This window comes from Engraulis encrasicolus, chromosome 13 (genome assembly GCF_034702125.1).
Source record: "Engraulis encrasicolus isolate BLACKSEA-1 chromosome 13, IST_EnEncr_1.0, whole genome shotgun sequence".
NCBI classification, from domain to species: Eukaryota; Metazoa; Chordata; class Actinopteri; order Clupeiformes; family Engraulidae; genus Engraulis; species Engraulis encrasicolus.
In genome coordinates, this window is record NC_085869.1 from 49,403,197 (window position 1) to 49,421,749 (window position 18,553).

Sequence of the window (18,553 nt, forward strand, 5' to 3'; positions counted from 1 at the left end):
TAATATTAAGGTTAAAAATAAATCCAGATACAAGCCATTATTTCCTCATTTCATATGGCTTGTGGTACTAAGAAAATGTGTGATATATGTGATTGCTGAATGTTGCACATGTTTTACACGATGAAAGCAAGCAACAGTATGCGGTATTTCAGCTTTGTCTTTAACACCCAGAGCAGTGAGCAGCTTACATGGAAGGCCATTTGGGGATATAGGGGTTTTATCTAAATTGCCAAATATTCGCCTATCATGCTTGTAATAATGTGCCATTCACATGTTTTACATTTACAATATGTACATAGCATGACATTGAATGAATGGATGGTTCATGGACGTTCAACGAATGGTTACGTTCATGGATGAATGGATACGTCTATAGCTCAGCTCCATCTAACATTAAGAGACAGTAATGTTGAGGTTGCAAAAGTGGGTAGTTTTACTGCTTTAGGCATGATCTGCTTATCCAGGGTCTGTGAATAACTGCTATCTCAAGTTTGCATGAATAAATCCATATGCTAAGTTTAGTCTTTGTTCTTTCTCGTGTCTTTGTAATAACTAAAAACCTCACCAAGGGAGTGTAAGTAGTAATTATACATTATAACACTTTCTCACAGTATTCATATTCATAAAATCAGTAAAATTCCTTTAATTCATTGAAATGGTTGTTGTAATACTCAGTGCAATTATGAATGATGCATGAAAATATGTATTAATAGTTTGTACTTTCAGTGCATAAGCCTTCATGAGTGTCTATATAGTGTCTTGTAACTGCAGCCTTCTTAGAAAGCTTCATATAAAGTGTAATTGTTTTGGGAGATATATAATACGACTCTGGGCGGCTGGATGGGGAGTGAAACTTCACACAGTAGCAGAACTAGAGTTTCGTCTCACCCGTTGGGTGTCGTCCCAATGCGGTCGCAGATGTCCATAATGAGACCCCAGTCTTCGACGGTGTTGGTTTCGTTCGTCGCCTTCTCTGCAAATGCAAATGCACATCGCATGAACAAAAGCGGTCTCTGCCCGCCTGGCAGGCACCGTGAACATGCTCCCTCATGGGAAAGGTGCTAAGTTTCCTAGACATTTCTCATTCAAATGACATACAAAGCAGCAAATAGATTTCACACAGACCTAGGCTTCATTTGGGATTCAGAGCCACTAATAGAATTACAACCTGCCTGCTGTTTCTATTATCACTACAGTTATTAAGCAACATTATTATGGAAACTATGATGCCAATCTACTCAGTCATCATCACTTACAGGTTGAAGAGCAATCCGCTGGGCACGGACTTGTGAAAAGTGAGCCAATAACATTGTTGCTGACAAAAATCTGCTTACTGGTCATGCTGAAATATGATATTATTAGGCATTCTGAAGCAACTGGTAACACTGACATTTTTTTAATTATTTTTTTTACAGCAGCTTGAATTGAGGCAAGCAACCAACAGTGTCTGAAGGAATGCCCCACTATTGGATGTTATATGATGGGTACCAAAATTATTCCAAATTAAACTGATCTAAATGTCTAGATAAAACAGCGTACTCAAGACACTGGTTTGAGTTAACTTTCTTCCATTCTCACCATTAGACAACACTTCTAAAATGACTTACGGTAGCTGGCCTTTACATGTTGGTACCTCTCTGTTTATATTTTTGTTGACAACATTTGTTTATTAAGTGCGATATACAAATAATCTAGTCATGCCTTGCCCTACGGCCAGTCCACAAAAGAGATGTAAATCAAGAAACCCTACTAACAGGTCTGACACAGGCCTGCATGATTTGCACATTGCCATTTCCGATGTTTTGCATTCAGCACACGGCACCAAAAGGGCCTTGTTTACACATTATGGAATGCAATATTACTTACGAATCCCTTCAGAAAGTGTGTTTTTCAATGTGCTTTCAATCCAACAGGTGGCAATGACAGTGTTATTAAGACATCATTAAGGCAGGCACATGACATTGTTGGCTATTAGGCTGGTCAAATACTTCACCAGAACATAAAACAAGTGGATTGAAGAATTTGAGATCCATCGGGACAATAAGACTAGCGTTTACTTGTTTGTAAGAGGAAGAATGCTACCGTTTCACACCACTAGGTCACTTGACGTTAACCTTGACTTCAGTCCAACCACATGAAAGTGAGTCAAACGTTGCGAAAAGTGTAACATGATGACTGCCTTGATGTTGGTTAGGTTTTTAACAAACTAGCCATTTAGCTATATCATATCTAGCCAATGTAGGCTAACACTGTGTGTCTATGACCCAAATCTGCCAGTCGTTCACAACAATGCCAGAAAATAGAAACTGCGTAAGACAGGGTTGATTTATAAAGACCAAGGGAATGCTGTCATACTACCAAAGTCACCAAATCGGTTGCTTCAGCTACTAGGACATCACCGAAAATGTAAATAGGCAGCCATCACAACAAGGTAGTCAACTAACTGGCTACACTGACACAAGACAGAACAGCTAAAAGCCAACATGTTAACAGGAAACGCACACCCTCTCATGCGACTTCTATTAACATGATACACGTTGTTGTTGACAGATACATGTATGTTCAATTAAATCATCTTGGCTGGTTGTTAGGCTCAACGTAAACACATCTGTAGCCAACGAAGGGAGCTATGCTAGCTGAGATAGTCGTTAGCTATTAGCTTAGTTTTTGTGAATACGTCAACAATAAATAACAATAATTTTGATTATCTTACCCACATCCTGGTCGAATGGATTTTGCGCAAATAAAGGCATTATCGTTTTTCGGTTAAGGGACACTACTACTTGGCAAAGTTAACTAATGTGCGGATTGAGAAATATCCCTTCCTCATCCATTAAACTCCACTTTCACCAGTTGCTCTTCCGTAGCAGGTATTTAGGTGCCCTATGGAATGCCTGAAGATTAAAATAGTCACATCGAAGGGAAATATTTCACACGATAAAGGAAGCAAAATCACGAGATAAAATATCAAGAATCAAAATAAATCTTATGCATATGCTGTTTGTGTAATGTTGCAGTACTAATATTATAAATCCGGCAATGACAGGCCTGCTACATTCTTTGGCCCAACCAGGCCCAATTACGGACAACATCGCCATCACGCGGACAAAAGAACTAACACCTAGCTGCAACCTGACTTATGTCTGTGCAACTGTATAGCCTATGTTACCTATTTGGACAAATCTGTAGCATAATATTGTCACGCAAGGAGATTCTAAACCAAATTTGAGTGACAAAGCAGCCCCCCCCCCCACACACACACACACACACCACTGAACAAAGCAAATTACAACTTTATTGGTTTTATATTTGAAGCATAATTTAATACACGATTTTAAACATCTTCAACATGACATTATTGTAATATCGTGTTCCCAATGTTTATGCTATGACCTGCCCATTGATGGTGATGACACTTGCTTTACTTGGCTGTGTGTGCTGTCATCGAGTTTGTACTGTTCACCCATTTACAGCAGGGGGCGCAACCCACCAAGCATACGGCAAATAAAGCCCTGTGAGGCCATTCGCCTTTTATTTCCTCCTGACACGGTTGAGGGTACGGTCGGGTACCGAACGGACGGTTAGTCATGTCAGCACCTGCCATGGGGACCACCAGGACGGCTCAGAGTGATGCAAGCCAAAAGAAAAAGAAAGGACCGGGTGCCCTGGCCACCGCTTATTTGGTCATATACAACGTGGTAATGACAGCAGGGTATGTAGCATTTCATGCACTTCCTGCTCTTTATGTCAGACAGTAGCGAGTGTGTGCTACGAGAATGAATGGATTTTCAGACACCATGCGCCTGGCTCGAGACATAATCCCTGTCACGGCCGAATCATCTTGTTAGTAATCTCTGTCCAGACGATACCTCGAAAGAAATGCAATCGCTGAAAGCGACTGGTTCATTGTTTTTGGGGAAATGTGGTGCAGTTCACCAACCAACTGTACAATTGGAGTGACTTCCCAGGGATGAGTGCAGGCGTAATTGAACCCCATTGTTTGGCTAGCCTATATTTCACAATCCAAAACTAGCACAAGTGTGTTTTATCGTAGCTACTTCTTCTGAATATCGACAACTCACTAACATTAACTTAGAAGTTATGTTCTCAACAGCACTTCTCAGTGATTCTAACAACGACGGGTTGTCGTGTTTGCACCATAAGCGACCACCAGAATCATTCATCCGAGATCAGATTCAGTTTAGCCTATTTGAATTGTACCGTAGGCTTCTCCTTTCGCATGCAAAACGACCAGATACTTTAGCTTGCATTCTGTGCACAGGCAAGAAACTATTTGTCACAGAACAGGCTACACCACACCTTTGCGCAACAAATGCAAGGAATTTCTTGATCCTGATAGGGGAATGTGTGTCAGACGTCGATGTGCTTCTATCTCTCTGAAAACAACAGACTACTGTCATGATTGCCAGCTTTGTGTCGCCTCCTTGTTGTGTGTGTGTGTGTTGCATGAAGTTGGTGAATTGGAGTGAAAGTAATTACTGTGTGTCTGTACTGTATGCAGGTGGCTGGTCATCGCCGTGGGTCTGGTGAGGGCGTATCTGGCCAGAGGGAGTTACCATGGCCTCTACTACTCCATAGAGAAACCCCTCAAGTTCTTTCAGACCGGTGCTCTTCTGGAGGTGAGCCAGTGTGAAATGATATATGACGTCCCCTGAACAAGTGGTTACTCAGTGAGAAACAGTAATTGGTCAAAACTAATCTAAGAGTGACATTTTAAATGTAAGTTACGACCAATCACTCTTGGTTGTTCTGACATGGCGACTAACCAGTTGTTGGAGAAACCAGCTATTTTTTAACACCGGTACAGTCATTTATTTATTGGATTTAATTACTGTATTGAAGTCACTTAATGTCTTAACAAGCAAAGATGTGAATCTCTGTTTTTTTAAGCCGCAACCCAGTGTGAACAACCTTCATTACAATTTCAATCTGCTTTTGTATCCAACTACTCTTGTTTATTTACCTGTGTTTTGTTATGAGCTAAAGCAACCAGGAATGTGTTGTTGACTGACAATACAGCCTTAGTGCTGCCTTATGAACCGGGCCTGCTGGTGTAGTAATGAGGTGTAGGGGTGTGGTGCGAGGAGTGCTGAGGAGAAGGAGTAGAAGACACACAGACTGCCACTATCATCCACCCACTCCCTCGTCCCTGAGGAATGTGCCGTTTCAGCCGGCCCACTGCGCCTGTATGGCCCACTGTTCGCGAGGGGTGGGCACTGCGGTTTTTAAATAGACATGGAAGCCGTCAGTTGCCCGCCTCGGTCAGTTAACATGTGACCGGGGAGCACGCGGAGTTCATCGCAGGCGGGCAGGCAGGCATGATAATGATGCTCTCAAGCCTCTCTCTGTAGGTTACTGTGCTGGGGGTCTGCTGCTGCTGTTCCTTTAATGGTAGCAGTGGGACATGAGATGGCTACAACTGGGCAAGCTGTAAATATATTGTATACAGTAGGCTGTACAATTACAACTCTTACCCTCTTTTTCATCCCCTCCGAATAAATGGCTACAATTGGACAAGGTGTAAAAACATTGTTTACAGTAGGGTGTAAGGGACAACTACACTTCTTACTTGCCCTGCCGTGGCCTAACGGTAGGGCATTGGGTTTTTACACCGGCAACCCGGGTTCGATTCCGGCCTCATCTCTCTCCCCATACTCACTTCCTGTCATAATCTCCACTTTCCTTCTTTCCCATCAATAATAGGCTTTGCAATTATACTTCTTACTTGCGTTTTCATCCCCTCAAAATAAATGGCTACAAGAAGATGTATAACATTGGGAGGATATGTTAATCTATTATTATAACAGGCCCTGGAAGTAAATGTCTTCAACCGTAAAAGGTGAAAAGAATTGGGAGGGAATATTGCTACATAGCTACTCTTCTTCCATCCCCTGAAAGTAAATGGATGCAACAGGACAAGGTGTAAAGTATAGCAGGGCTTGACATTGACTTTTTCGCTTGCTGTCCATTGTGGCTAGTGGTTTTCCCAAGTCATTAGCCGTTCAGCTATTGTACTAGCCACAAATTTGATATTGTTTCTTTTTTTTATCATGGCGCTTTCTAACTTCAGAAGATGAGGTGCTAAAGCAAGAAGATGAATGCACAGCTTTCTACATGGAAATAAATCATACAAATAGAAACTGAGTAATTGAGCTTTTTCTCAAACTCCTACAAACAATTGATACAAAATTAATACCCAAGGGGCAAAGTACAGCATATTGCAGGCTATTCTGCTACTGATATGCCATATCATAGAATAAGCTACCTGCCAAAGTGGCTGGTGACACTGAAATCGCTACCAGCCACAGCCAGGTTTTACCAGCATTTGGCCGGTTGGCAGGTGCCAGTGCCAAGCCCTGAAGTATAGTCAGAACACATTACACAACTACTACTACTCCCCTACTTGTTCTTTCAGGCTCTTAGTGTAAACGGTTACAACCGGTCAATATGTGGAATACGAGAAGCACATGATTCTTTCAAGACATGGAATGGAAAAGTGAAGTTGAAAATGTGTCCTTGAGCTCTAACTCTGTTGCGTTTTTTTTTCTCCTCCATCCACAGATATTACACTGTGCCGTGGGTAAGTTCTATCTCCTTTTTTTATTCTGAACTTTATGCTAGAAAATGTGGAGAGCGCCTATCAAATGCATTTGACCTGTTTTCACCCCTCACCCTGGGCAGAGGTTTCTGAAACACTACTAGGCTACCCCATGTACTGTACGCCAACAGCCGTCAGATCCAGCAGCCAGCGTAATGTGTAATCGTGCTAATATGATAATGGGGCAGCTGCATTACTGCTGCAGTGGCCGCGCCAGCCAGCCAGCCAGGGAGGGAGGCTCGGGTCGCAGTCCAACTCCAACAGCTCTGTATTTGAGATCAGAGACGTGGTCATGACCTTTGTCTTAGTGCAGCTGTGGCCACTCTGTACAAGTGTCTGGAGTTTGATGCCCTCTGGTGGTGGGCCTTTGTAATGGCGTTGGTTAGTAATCCATCACATCTCAGGGCTGCTCTAGTAATTTCAAGATTCTTTTTATTCGTACCGAGGGAAATTTGTTTAGGACATGCATATAGCTGCGGCATAATGTACAACAAATGACGCCACACACACAAACAAAAAAGTAACTCTTCTCTGCTCTTCTCTACCTGCACTGCTCTGCATTTGTGGGTGGCCTCATTAGTGCGTTTCATCAGATGAGGGAAAACTGCTAAATGCAGCCAAAGCTCAGCAAAAGTGGTTATATTTTGTTCTGATGTAGGGGCAGTAATTGGGTGTCCGCTCTAAAGATTAAAAATCCATTGTTCTGCAAATTCATTCAAACTTGAAATGGAAGGTCAAAGCATGACCTTGTTACTATGAAAATTAAAGCTAGCAATGTACGTTTATGAGTGATTCTACGATTTCTCTACGCTTTTGGCAAAATCAAAATGTCAATTATCAGTATTTTTTTTCAACTAAATGACCTAGATGTTTACATAGTGTATATATTTAAGTTTCCAAACAAACAAATTGCCAAGCTTAATCTTAAATCATTTGATAAATACTCTAATGAAAGCGAACATTTGCTTAATTATTTTGTCAACAGTGTTATGGACAAATACTATGTCATTTCAAACATATATAAAAATACTACAGAGTTGAAACAATATATGTTTGAAAGTGCTTATGTCCCTTAGCAGTAATGTTGTCATTAATCTGTGCAACTGATATAGAAAATGTGATTGTTGAGCTTCATAAGTAGGATTTTATGAGTCAGTGTGATACAGACTGACACATTTTTCATCATAAATCCCTGTAACGTCTGATTTGAATATAGTCACCCTCCTTACACAAGACTTTCTTCTCCAGAGATAATCCCTAGTGTATGTTCATAGGATTTTTCCAACACATAAGGGATCAATAGCACAAAAACACTTTCAAAACAGTCAACGGTGTAACTCAACTGTGTTACGGTCAACAGTGCAGGGGAACAAGTCGGCACTTTTTTAGGAGAAAAAAACAGAGCAGACAAACCCATCTCCCTAGAACACAAATTATTTTGTTTGTTTGTCTGTCAATATGGATATAAATTGGCAAAAACATACTCCTCCTCAACTGTCATCAGTGTTGCCAGATTGGGCTGGTTCCCGCCCAATTGGGCTGCTTAGGATGGCCGTGTGCGGGTAAAAATGGCATCTATCAGAAAAACATTCCCACTGCCATATATAAATCAATAGAATTGGGCGGGTTTTTAGGGCGGATTTTGATTATTTTTTGGGCTGGAAACCATCAGCCTCATCTGGCAACCCTGACTGTCATACTTAATTGTAACACCATTGACGGTAACACCGTTGACATTTCAGCCATTTTTATGGTGTTGTGCTAACTGAGGACCTCAGAAGTTCCACCACAACACCTTAATCAATTCATGTATCTGTATGCTTTATCTGTGTTTTTCTACATGTGATTTCTAATTCAGATTCTTATGAATATGTTGATAACACTGTTGACAGGCAATTTTCCCGCTATGAGAACATGAAAAAGAATGGATTAAATTATGGAAGGATGGAGCTCAAAATTTACCAAAAAGTCTTCCCGTATCCTGCCAAAGAGGTTATGACATCACGTGATGTTATTCGTATGGCCTAAGACCAAACCATTACTGATTTATGGAGGAGGTTTCAGACCGTGACACGGTTAACACAGTTTTCGTGGACACACACAAAATGGCAAATTTCATGTATAATGGAAAGGACAGTGGTCTTTCTGACAGTTTTGTCATATTGTGATGATTACTGTGAATCAACATTTGCAATCGTCTTGGGCAAAACAAGTTTCTTTACATGCTAATATCAAGACTGAATCTGACATTTGGGAAACAGGACGGCATGATAACGCCCAAAACCAGAATTAAATATTCATTCTTGCTGAGGGAAATAATGCTATGTCTACACTTTCTGTATTATATGAGAGATAAATGTTTTCTAATGTCCAAAACATCATTGGATGCAGTTAATAGTTAATGGAATTGCCAAATAAAATCCACGGACTTAAAAGTGTAGGCGAATTAGAGAATCACTCATATCTTTGTCTGATTACTGATGATTACATGCATGGTAATCCACATTCAAAATCCTACCTTGTTTGATGAATAAAGTTGAGTTTGTTTGCAGAGCGACTGCAAAACCAGGGACGCCTAGTTGAGTGATATTCAAAAAGTGTGACATTGGTGACAGGTAACGTGTGAGAAGGACTAACTGACTGAAGGACTATCCGCATCGCAACTTCACAGGGCTGCCATTCGGACATGCAATATGCATTCAGGCAGTCCATTAGACGCCCTGTAGTCAGGCCCCCTGAGCACCACATGTCTAGCAATGACAGGCTGCAGAGTACGTATGTACTGTACGCATGTGAGGATGACCTTTTAGAGGGTACACAAAGACTTTCTTGTCTGCACAGTTGTCTACTTCAAAATGTCTAGACTTTAGTGATAGGATGCCTAGTATTGGCTAGCAGCCTGTAGCATGAATGAATGAGTTTTTCCCTTGACTCGCCATTGTTGTTTTTTCGATCTGGGCTCCCTCAGAGGGGCATGACTTTGGCTTTTTGTTCGTAATAGCTTTTATAATTTAAGGCTTTAGTGGTATTTCCTGTGTTCTACCCTTAATTCACTTAAGTCAGGCTAATCTGCAGGCAGTTAACCTGCATTTTAGGACCCAAGAAGTCGGCATGAGGCCATCCTCAATGTCCATACTCCGGTTGTTTCCTCCGGGTTCATGAGTCAGCCCTGCCTCCTGTGGAGGAAACGATACGGTTTCCCCATGGTCAAGCAGCTCAAAAGTGTGTTTCTCAGAGAGAGAGAGAGAGAGAGAGAGAGAGAGAGAGAGAGAGAGAGAGAGAGAGAGAGAGAGAAAGAAAGAAAGAGAGAGAGAGAGAGAGAGAGAGAGAGAGAGAGAGAGAGAGAGAGAGAGAGAGAGAGAGAGAGAGAGAGAGAGAGAGAGAGAGAGAGAGAGAGAGAGAGAGAGAGAGAGAGAGAGAGAGAGAGAGAGAGAGAGAGAGAGAGATCGATCGATCGATCGATCGATCGATCGATCGATCGATCTGCTCAGTGTGTGTTGTCTCTGGTCTGTCCCACAGGTATCGTCCCCTCCTCGGTGGTCCTGACTGGGTTCCAGGTGATGTCTCGGGTGTTCCTCACCTGGGCCGTGACGCACAGCGTCAGAGAGGTGAGAGCAGCAGGCAGCTTTAAGGGGGCAGCACTGAGCACTCCCATGCACCTGTGAAATACCATTTACTACACAGTGTTTTTTTGTTTTTTTACACAGAATCGTTTGATTTGTTATAATGTATGTATAATGTCAATTGTAACTTTATCAATTAATCTCATCATTTGTGTCTGTAGACAGAGCACAGAGCGCCTGCCCCCCTTTTTTACAATGTGGAAGAATTGTAGCATATAATTGGAAATACAGTAGACATTGTTTCTTTATCCAAAAGGTCAGCATCTCCCAGGAATGTAGAGAACAGTTCATGTATTTATCCTTGAAGGAAATTGAGGGATGGAGAACTAATTGGGCCGTCACGGTCTGAAACCTCCCAATAACATGCCCTTTTGTCCCAGGAAGAGACCACCTTAAAGACTTGTTCTCATGACCTTCCTTGTGACCTCCTAACTACATCTCACTGTACCTCTATAGTGACGGTAAAGAGTTTCTACTCGAGTCGTGCTCTTGACAAAACCCATTTTGGGTTCTTCTGTTTGGTTAGACAATCAGTGCAGTGCAAAAATAAACCAACAGACACCGACGACTAACACACCTACGCCTACTGTAACAGAGGTCTGTTTGCTTATCCAGAGACACTCAGCTGTGCTGAACAGTGGGTAGAACCTCGAGTAAGTGTTTTCTTTCCTACGGGGAACCGACAAAAATGCTTGAGGATGAACTGGATGACCATATAATAATAACAATGGATTGCGTGTGTGATCTACTGTAGATGTGCTCGTTCTTGCTTTGTCCATTCCGAGACTGCATCGTCAGCGTGACCTTGCTTTAGATGGACCTGTAACCTGTTTGTGTGTGGTAGAGACAGGACTAGCGTTGCGATGCTATTGGCTACAACATTGTTATAACTAAAACGTCAGTTGATGTATGGTCTTTGTTCCTTTCTTCTGAGTGGTATTTATTTAACATGTCTTTCTGATTTTGGTGTGTGCACGGCTTTTGAACTAACAGTCTTCTTGGGGGGGAAAGAAGCATGCGAGAATGTCCTTATTTTGTTGTTAATGTGTGTTCGCCTCTGGCCGCTGTGTGGATTGTCTCTGACTGCGCTTTCTGATTGGTGCAACAGGTTCAGAGTGAAGACAGTGTCCTGCTGTTTGTGACCGCCTGGACCGTCACAGAGATCATCCGCTATTCTTTCTACACCTTCAGCCTACTCAATCATCTGCCCTACCTCATCAAGTGGGCAAGGTAAGGGCTAACATTTACATGTCAAGTGCGGCCACCAAGTGTGTTATGCAATTGGATTACTATAGATCGGGGAAACCGCCTACCTGCAGACGAGTCTTTTTTGCACCCGTGTTGTTCTCCTAACAGCCAAACATGGATTGGCTCTCTGGTTCAAAGTAGAATCAGGTCAATGTGAGAGAATCGTTCAAAAATGTACTGTTGAGATGGAATAAATACACAACAGGGTTTTTCTGAAGGTGGATTTTCCCCTCCTTTGCCTCCATACTTAACAGACTAACAGATGGGAATTCCTCTTGTTGAATCATTGAGTCTTGTTCAGATCATGCCTGTTTTTGAGAAGCATTCTCAACTTGCTTCGTCATGGCAACCAGATGAGAATAAAAAAAATGCTGCTGTGCCTCACAACACAGCTGCGCATTCATTCAATCGCAAACAGTTACAGAAGTAAGATATTGTGTGAGTGGTTGAGATGAAAACCGTTATTGGTGTGTGGCACCAAGGAACAGTCACTTCAACGCCGTTCATATCTCAGCTCGTGTTGTTGGAGGCTTTCATTACCATAGCAACCGGACACTTAAGAAGCTAATTTCACCTGTTTCTGCCCAACTCGGCAGTGTTGCTAGGTAGGAAATGGCACACTCCATCTCGGGTTCCTGGCAAACACAGCAGCTGCTTCTCAAAGGGCCTCACTTGCTCACTCGACTCATTTTAAAAGTGTTAGATACGATATGAAAATCGGAGAATGACTGTCTGTGTGAAGATTTGTTTTTGACTACAGAGCCATAGGGTTATGTGTATTTCTTTGTTGGAGGAAGATTGATTAGGGCAATATTAATACCTGCAGGATGCAATATTCTCAGTTTCACTAATGCATTTCCAGTTTCACTGGTTTTGTTTAAACTTAATATGAAGAGGTACCATGCGTTATTGTGCCGATCAGAGAGAGAATCCATTTTTATTATGGTTTGAATCAATTGCGACAATGCTGTAGTCACCCCCTTGACTACACGGAACCAACAATTCATGCTTTAGATCAAATTGAGATCATCACAACAGGTCATTGTTCCAATCCTTGTCCCAGAAACTCATTCGGCTTGAATGCTTGTTTGAAACATATACAGTATACAGCAGCAACTTTGTTTCAACATGTGTATGAGAAACTTTTCAGTGTGAAAACATTTTAATATGTGCAACAGAAAAAAACATAAAAATACGCGTGTGCATAAATATAGGCAACCCAAAGAAAGGCTCACCTTTGCTGATCTAATGAACTGTGGGTACTTAAAGTCGTCAAGTCCCAACAGTCTGGTACTACTTAATTGTTGCCAATTATTCTATCCAGAACACCAGTCAGGTTACTTGTCCTATTCTGTCTTTTGGAGTGTCAATATCTGAAAAACTTTTCACTGCCTTGAAAGTAAGATCATAGTTCTACTATGTCCAAGTAGTACCTTTCTGCTTATTCAATGTTTCTCATCAGCCAGAAATAGAAAGCCGTGGGAATTGAAAGCATGGAAAGCCATGGGATGGAAGAAAGAATTTGTGAAAGAAAAATGTGGTTAGAAGATGAAAAAATGTTTAAAAAAAAGACATGGGTAAAGGATGGTGAGAATGGTAATAGGCATGTTATATCACACCTCCATAGAACTACAAGAACATAGCATAACCCTTACAGTGCAGCCTTGTACATGGTTCCTTCAGCGTATACTTTTCACAAGGCAAAAGCACATGGAATGGGTGATTGTATAAAAAGGTTCCCCTGCATATTCAGCAGAAATGTATTCTATGAGTTGGGAAATCATACTGTGGTCAGAAGAGCCAGAGCTAGAGTTATTAGACCTTTACAATGGAAGGTGTGCGAGGCCAAAGAACACATTTGAAGTGGTCATATTTATGCACATGCCTATTCTCTTTTAAATCCACACAAAATTGTTTCTGTTGCACATATTAAAATAATTTCACAACTGGAATGTTTCACTTTCACTTTCCCTATTATTTAACATATTGTACATTGAAATGAAGTTGCTGCTTCACAAGCTCAACAAGACACACTGATGTAATGATTTTCCAAACAGGTGCCCAAACTTTCTCATATCACTCAATATACCTGTATACAGTACATGTCAATGGTTTGGAGTCAATAACACTTCATTGTGCGTTACAAACAGTGTATACTGTAAGAACGAAGTGAGGTTAACGCCAGGCCTTTCTTCTCCATTTCCCCCAGATACACCTTCTTCATCGTGCTTTACCCAATGGGTGTGACAGGAGAGCTTCTGACCATCTATGCGGCACTGCCTTACGTCCAGAAGACCGGCCTCTACTCGGTCACCCTGCCCAACAAGTACAACTTCTCCTTTGACTACCACAGCTTCCTCATCATCACCATGGTCTCATACATCCCCCGTAAGTCATCTGTGCAATATTACTTTCTACCACGTAAGAAATGGATCTTTGTAGCGAAACATTCAACATATTCTGTCAATTTACAGGCTTACCATGACTTGTGTTAAATTCATTTACCATTCATCAGCTTCTGATGCTTTTCAAATACACTTATCTTTCCTTACTGTGGCCATCTTGTGGTTGGGTGTAAAACTCAAACTGGAAAACTCCCTAACCTACAAGTACTACAAGGAGCTAATAATAAAGTATAAAAATGTTGGTGCAGAGGTGCCATAGTGTGTACCATAAACACACACTGAGGCATGAGTTGTGTGTTGTTCAGATGGCATTTATCTGAAATTTAGTTGCAATATTGTAAATTTGAAGATGCTTCCTCACCATGAGGGTTACAAAAGTTGACAAACAGGTCACCCCAGTCTGGTCTTCTCTTGTACATCCTCCGTAGGTGGCACCTGTGCACCAGATGGCGTTATCATTAGAAATTGAGGCGGGGAGATTGTAAAATGTGAAAATGTTTGCTCACCATGATGACTGTAAAAACGGAGAGAGTGTTGGGTCAGGGTGGTTAGGGTGAAAAAGCTTGTCTCTTCAAGCAGTTGGGTTGTTGTTGCAGTTTATGGCTCTATACACATAGATTTAATGTGCCATCTCTCTCTCGCTTTCTCTCTTTCTTTCTTTCTTTCTTTCTTTCTTTCTTTCTTTCTTTCTCTCTCTCTCTCTCTCTCTCTCTCTCTCTCTCTCTCTCTCTCTTTTTCTTTCTCTCTCTCTCTCTCTCTTTTCTTTCTTTCTCTCTCTGCTCTCTTCTTCTTTTCTTTCTTTCTTTCTTTCTTTCTTTCTTTCTTTCTTTCTTTCTTTCTCTCTCTCTCTCTCTCGCTCTCGCTCTCTCTCTCTCTCTCTCTCTCTCTCTCTCTCTCTCTCTCTCACCCTCTCTCTCTCTCTCTCTCTCCAGTCTTTCCCCAGCTGTATTTCCACATGTTGCGGCAGAGGAAGAAAGTACTTGGTCACGTGGAGGAGTACACCAAAGTGGAGTAGACAGACACCCCCCCCCCACCCCCACCCCTTCTCCGCAGAGCCCTACACAACAGTGACACCCCTAAAAGGACAAGACAAGAGGCAAAGATAACCTTTAAAAAAAACACACTCACACACACTACAGATGTAAGAGAAAATAGTCTGCTCATTGTATTACTATAACCCAACGTTTGCCCCCCTTTCCCGCCCCCCACCTGCACCCCCATGAAGAAGACAGTAACATAATGGTTAACAACAGCAACAAAATGGTACGTACGTTGTTGATGATTGGACTAGGTTAAACTTGAAAGAAATGCTTGCTGCCGTCATAACGAAGGTCTACTACAGTATGCAGGGGTGCATTTCTTGAATCCATAGTTGCTAACTACATTAGCTACTTTGTTGTTTGCAATGCAATTTCCCATTGGGAACTACCGACAGGCTAACAACTACGCTTTCGAGAAACGCACCCCTGGCTTGGCTTGATCATAGTGGTTAGAGGATTTAAGAGAGCCACTGAGAAGGGCGACTGTTTTGAAGGTCATGACCTTTATGGCAGCCGGTACACTGCTGAAACCCTGGGGAGAGGGTGAGAAGAAGAAAAGAAGACTTGCACATATCTCGCAAAAGATGAAGTTATTAGAGCACTGTTTTTCGATCCAGGATGCTTCTGAAAGATCCATGATCAAAACGTTGCTGCTCTCTTTGTAATTATAACTCGTTTTTTTGCAAACTGCATGCAAGTCTCTTTTTTTTCTTTTTCTTCCCTCATGTATGGTTTTTGAGAGAGAGAGAGAGAGAGAGTGAGTTGTGTAGCTGCTGAGGTTGCTCTCTTGGATGTGCGTGCACTACACTGCACCTGTGGAGAGGATTCTCCGCCCTGCCTGCCATCCTCCCATGCGATGCCCCCACGAACAAAAACACCTCAGCACCTCCTTTGTTGCTCTATTGTTGTTGTTTTTTTGTTATTCATTTGATTGATTGATTAATTAATTCTTAATTCCAATTCAGTCTAATCACTGTCAGCTTCCACAGCTTTTAGTCGTTGGATGCATCTGTAAGAAAATGACTCAGAAAATGTTATGTTTTTCTCCATATTTTTTGTTTTTGTTGCTGTTTTTTCCATCTTCTTCTTACGGTCTAAAGACAGAAATTCTGGAACATTCCTGTGCTTATGTCAAGATGCTAAATTACCTCCTAATTGTTGGTACACCTACACCAAGACATTATTTAAATGTTTTTCTTTTCTATTCTGACTGTTCTGAATCAAACGTACCCCTCTTTTTTAGCACTGACTTAGTTCAAGAAGTTGTATTGCCTTGACTGCTCTGACAAGACTCCTCTGAGACTTGATGGTGATTGTAAGGTTTATTTTTCTTCATTAACAGGCTTTGTTGACTAATTAGCTTTTGAGTGTGTTTGTTCCGTTTTGTTGGCAATAGCTTGTGTTTTGAAATCTTGGTAACAGTTGTGTAACTGTTTTGGGGATGTGTACTCATAATGCTTGTACAATGGTGTGGCGTCACAGGTGGATATTTGTGGGCTGTCTACATGTTAATGTATTAAACCAGATGGATTTGCAACAACGGTAGCACAAAATAGTTGGAGCAGGCGTAATAGTTGTACAGTGATTGCAAGTATTGTTTTTGTTTAGTTTAATTCTTTGTTCTTTTTCGGTTCTGCATCTGTATGTTATTGAACTGCTTTGACATGCGGCTTACAAAATGGATGCAGTGGTCCTGACGATGCCAGGGTTATGCGAACAGTAAACTAACTTTGACTGCTTTTCTCACAATATCTGTTCTTTTTGAAGGGCTTGTGCTTAATCCCCATGAAGCTCCAGGTGAAACCCCATGACTACCATTTGCACGGCGGACATAGGAATTAGCACGCTCACGCACACACATGCAGGTGTCCAAGATTTAAATTGGATTGAAAAAAAATGCATGCAGTCCTTTGTCTTTAGTGACCAAAAGAAATCCAATATGGACAGGGATGATTTATAATTTTCAGTGTGTGTGTGTGTGTGTGTGTGTATGTGTGAAGTGAACAGGCAGCAATCAAAAAAAGGGAGAACAGAGAGAGCTTAAAGAGGGAAGAAGAGTTGAACACCTTAGTGTCTTTTTTGCTCTTTATGTCAGCAGCCTGTAAGAGGACCTAGGAATCCTAGGACAGTCGAGGAGAGGAAGGGATGGAGGTTTGTTTATGGGTGCAACTCATTTCTCCAAACTTGCGTCCTTTCCTTCAGCCTCATGCCTTTTTGGGTAAAATCAGTTTTATATTGGACATTCGTTTAGCATTCAAAATATAAGGTTTATTTTTCAGATGTACCACATTTGTATTTTGTGCGTGTGTGTATACATATATACGTGTGTGAAAAGTTTTGATGCAAAATTATGTGTCATTTTATTTACTTTAATTACATTTTATTATGGGAAATGACAGGACGTCTAAACTATCACCTATGTGTGAATTCTTGCCATTCAAATATTCTGTGAACATACTTTTCAAACCTATATTAAATGCATTTTGCAATGCAATGCCCAATACAAAATTGTCGGTTTCCCAATAAGTTCCTAAATTGACATGCATCATTTTGCAACGTAGCAGCACTTCTTATATAAATGAATGCCCAGTATAAAACTGACTTTTCCCAGGTCAACAATGAGGCACAAGGTTGGAGGACAGAGGAAAGGATGTGAGTTTAGAGACCTGATTTTCACACCATGTTTCACTGAGAAGGACCTCCCCTCCTCAAGTAGCATCACTGCACTACAGCAACTGTTAGCCTCTATTTATACCCATCCATCACATTGTTTCCTGCCACTCGCAGCCACACATTTAAAGGGACTCAACTATTTTCATGCGTAGGTAATTTCCAGTTTTTTTCTGAGCCACAGAGATGAACCCAATATAGTGCTTATACTAGGGCAGTCCAAACCATGCAAGGGTTTAAGTTTAGTCTTGGGGGGGGGGTGGGGTGTTGAAGGATTTGCTTGTTGGCTAGAAGTTTTTTTTTTTATTTGTTGCCTGTAATCGGTATTTAAATACATTTAGATTTGCATCAGTCCACTATTGGGAGGGATTTTTTTGTATCTTATCTCTTCTATCTTCAGCCAAGTTAAGAATTGAGACCATACTTGCATAGGTTGACATGGGGGAGGGCAATTCTTTTTCTAATCTATCTGCCCATACAAGTCAAGAATCAGGAATGTGCTGGCTGGCACAGGCTAACACAGTCACAGTCATTGACCCACACAAAAAAAACGTTCGAACACGAGGGGAGCTCCAGTGACTGTTACGAATGCCTTCGCCTCATCTTGGAGGACACCTTGCCTGTTGGAAATTAATGTATCTGCTAAGTGTTCGCCAGCTGTTTGCGAGATGGCTGTGTGAAGGTCTTTTTCATGCACTGGCCTCTTTGGATGTGAGACAGGAAGACAGGCAAGGTGACCCTGCAAGAGTAGAAGTCCTCAACTGGCCCAGCTGGCCCATGGCTTTCTGATCCAAGGGTGCTGAAGTGTGTGTGTGCGTGCGTGCGTGCATTCGTGTGTGCGTGTGTGTGGCCCGCCATGGGTGAAGGTGGGAAAGTTTTGTGTCTTTGGGAAGATTTTTGTGCAGGTTTGTGACTGGTGGAAATATTGTATGCATGTATAGAGGGGAA

General features: G+C 41.6%; 2 protein-coding genes across 3 annotated transcripts in view; one reads left to right on the forward strand and one right to left on the reverse strand.

Annotated features, from left to right (window-relative positions):
• The window catches only part of stam2 (signal transducing adaptor molecule (SH3 domain and ITAM motif) 2), a 29,231-nt gene extending 26,378 nt beyond the window's left edge, over positions 1-2,853 (reverse strand). For both annotated transcript variants that reach the window (XM_063214189.1, XM_063214188.1), the window contains exons 1-2: positions 2,714-2,853; positions 889-973 (exon numbers count right to left, since the gene is read on the reverse strand). In XM_063214189.1, the coding sequence (XP_063070259.1) occupies positions 889-973; positions 2,714-2,753 (125 nt within the window). In that variant the 5' untranslated portion in view covers positions 2,754-2,853. The remainder of the gene's footprint in view (positions 1-888; positions 974-2,713) is intronic.
• A 642-nt stretch (positions 2,854-3,495) lies between these two features.
• Positions 3,496-16,684, forward strand: hacd2 (3-hydroxyacyl-CoA dehydratase 2). Its single transcript, XM_063214190.1, has 7 exons — positions 3,496-3,712; positions 4,523-4,640; positions 6,583-6,601; positions 10,139-10,227; positions 11,351-11,472; positions 13,700-13,878; positions 14,828-16,684. Exons 1-7 carry the CDS (start codon positions 3,588-3,590, stop codon positions 14,908-14,910), a joined length of 735 nt encoding a protein of 244 aa, XP_063070260.1. The 5' UTR covers positions 3,496-3,587; the 3' UTR covers positions 14,911-16,684.
• Positions 16,685-18,553: the final 1,869 nt, after the last annotated feature.

Excerpts from the sequence above, each read along its gene's own strand:
- hacd2 (XM_063214190.1), top strand. The coding sequence starts at position 3,588 with ATGTCAGCACCTGCCATGGGGACCACCAGGACGGCTCAGAGTGATGCA. Across the intron at positions 10,228-11,350 it reads TGACGCACAGCGTCAGAGAG|GTTCAGAGTGAAGACAGTGT; the intron begins GTGAGAGCAGCA and ends TTGGTGCAACAG. Across the intron at positions 11,473-13,699 it reads TACCTCATCAAGTGGGCAAG|ATACACCTTCTTCATCGTGC; the intron begins GTAAGGGCTAAC and ends CATTTCCCCCAG.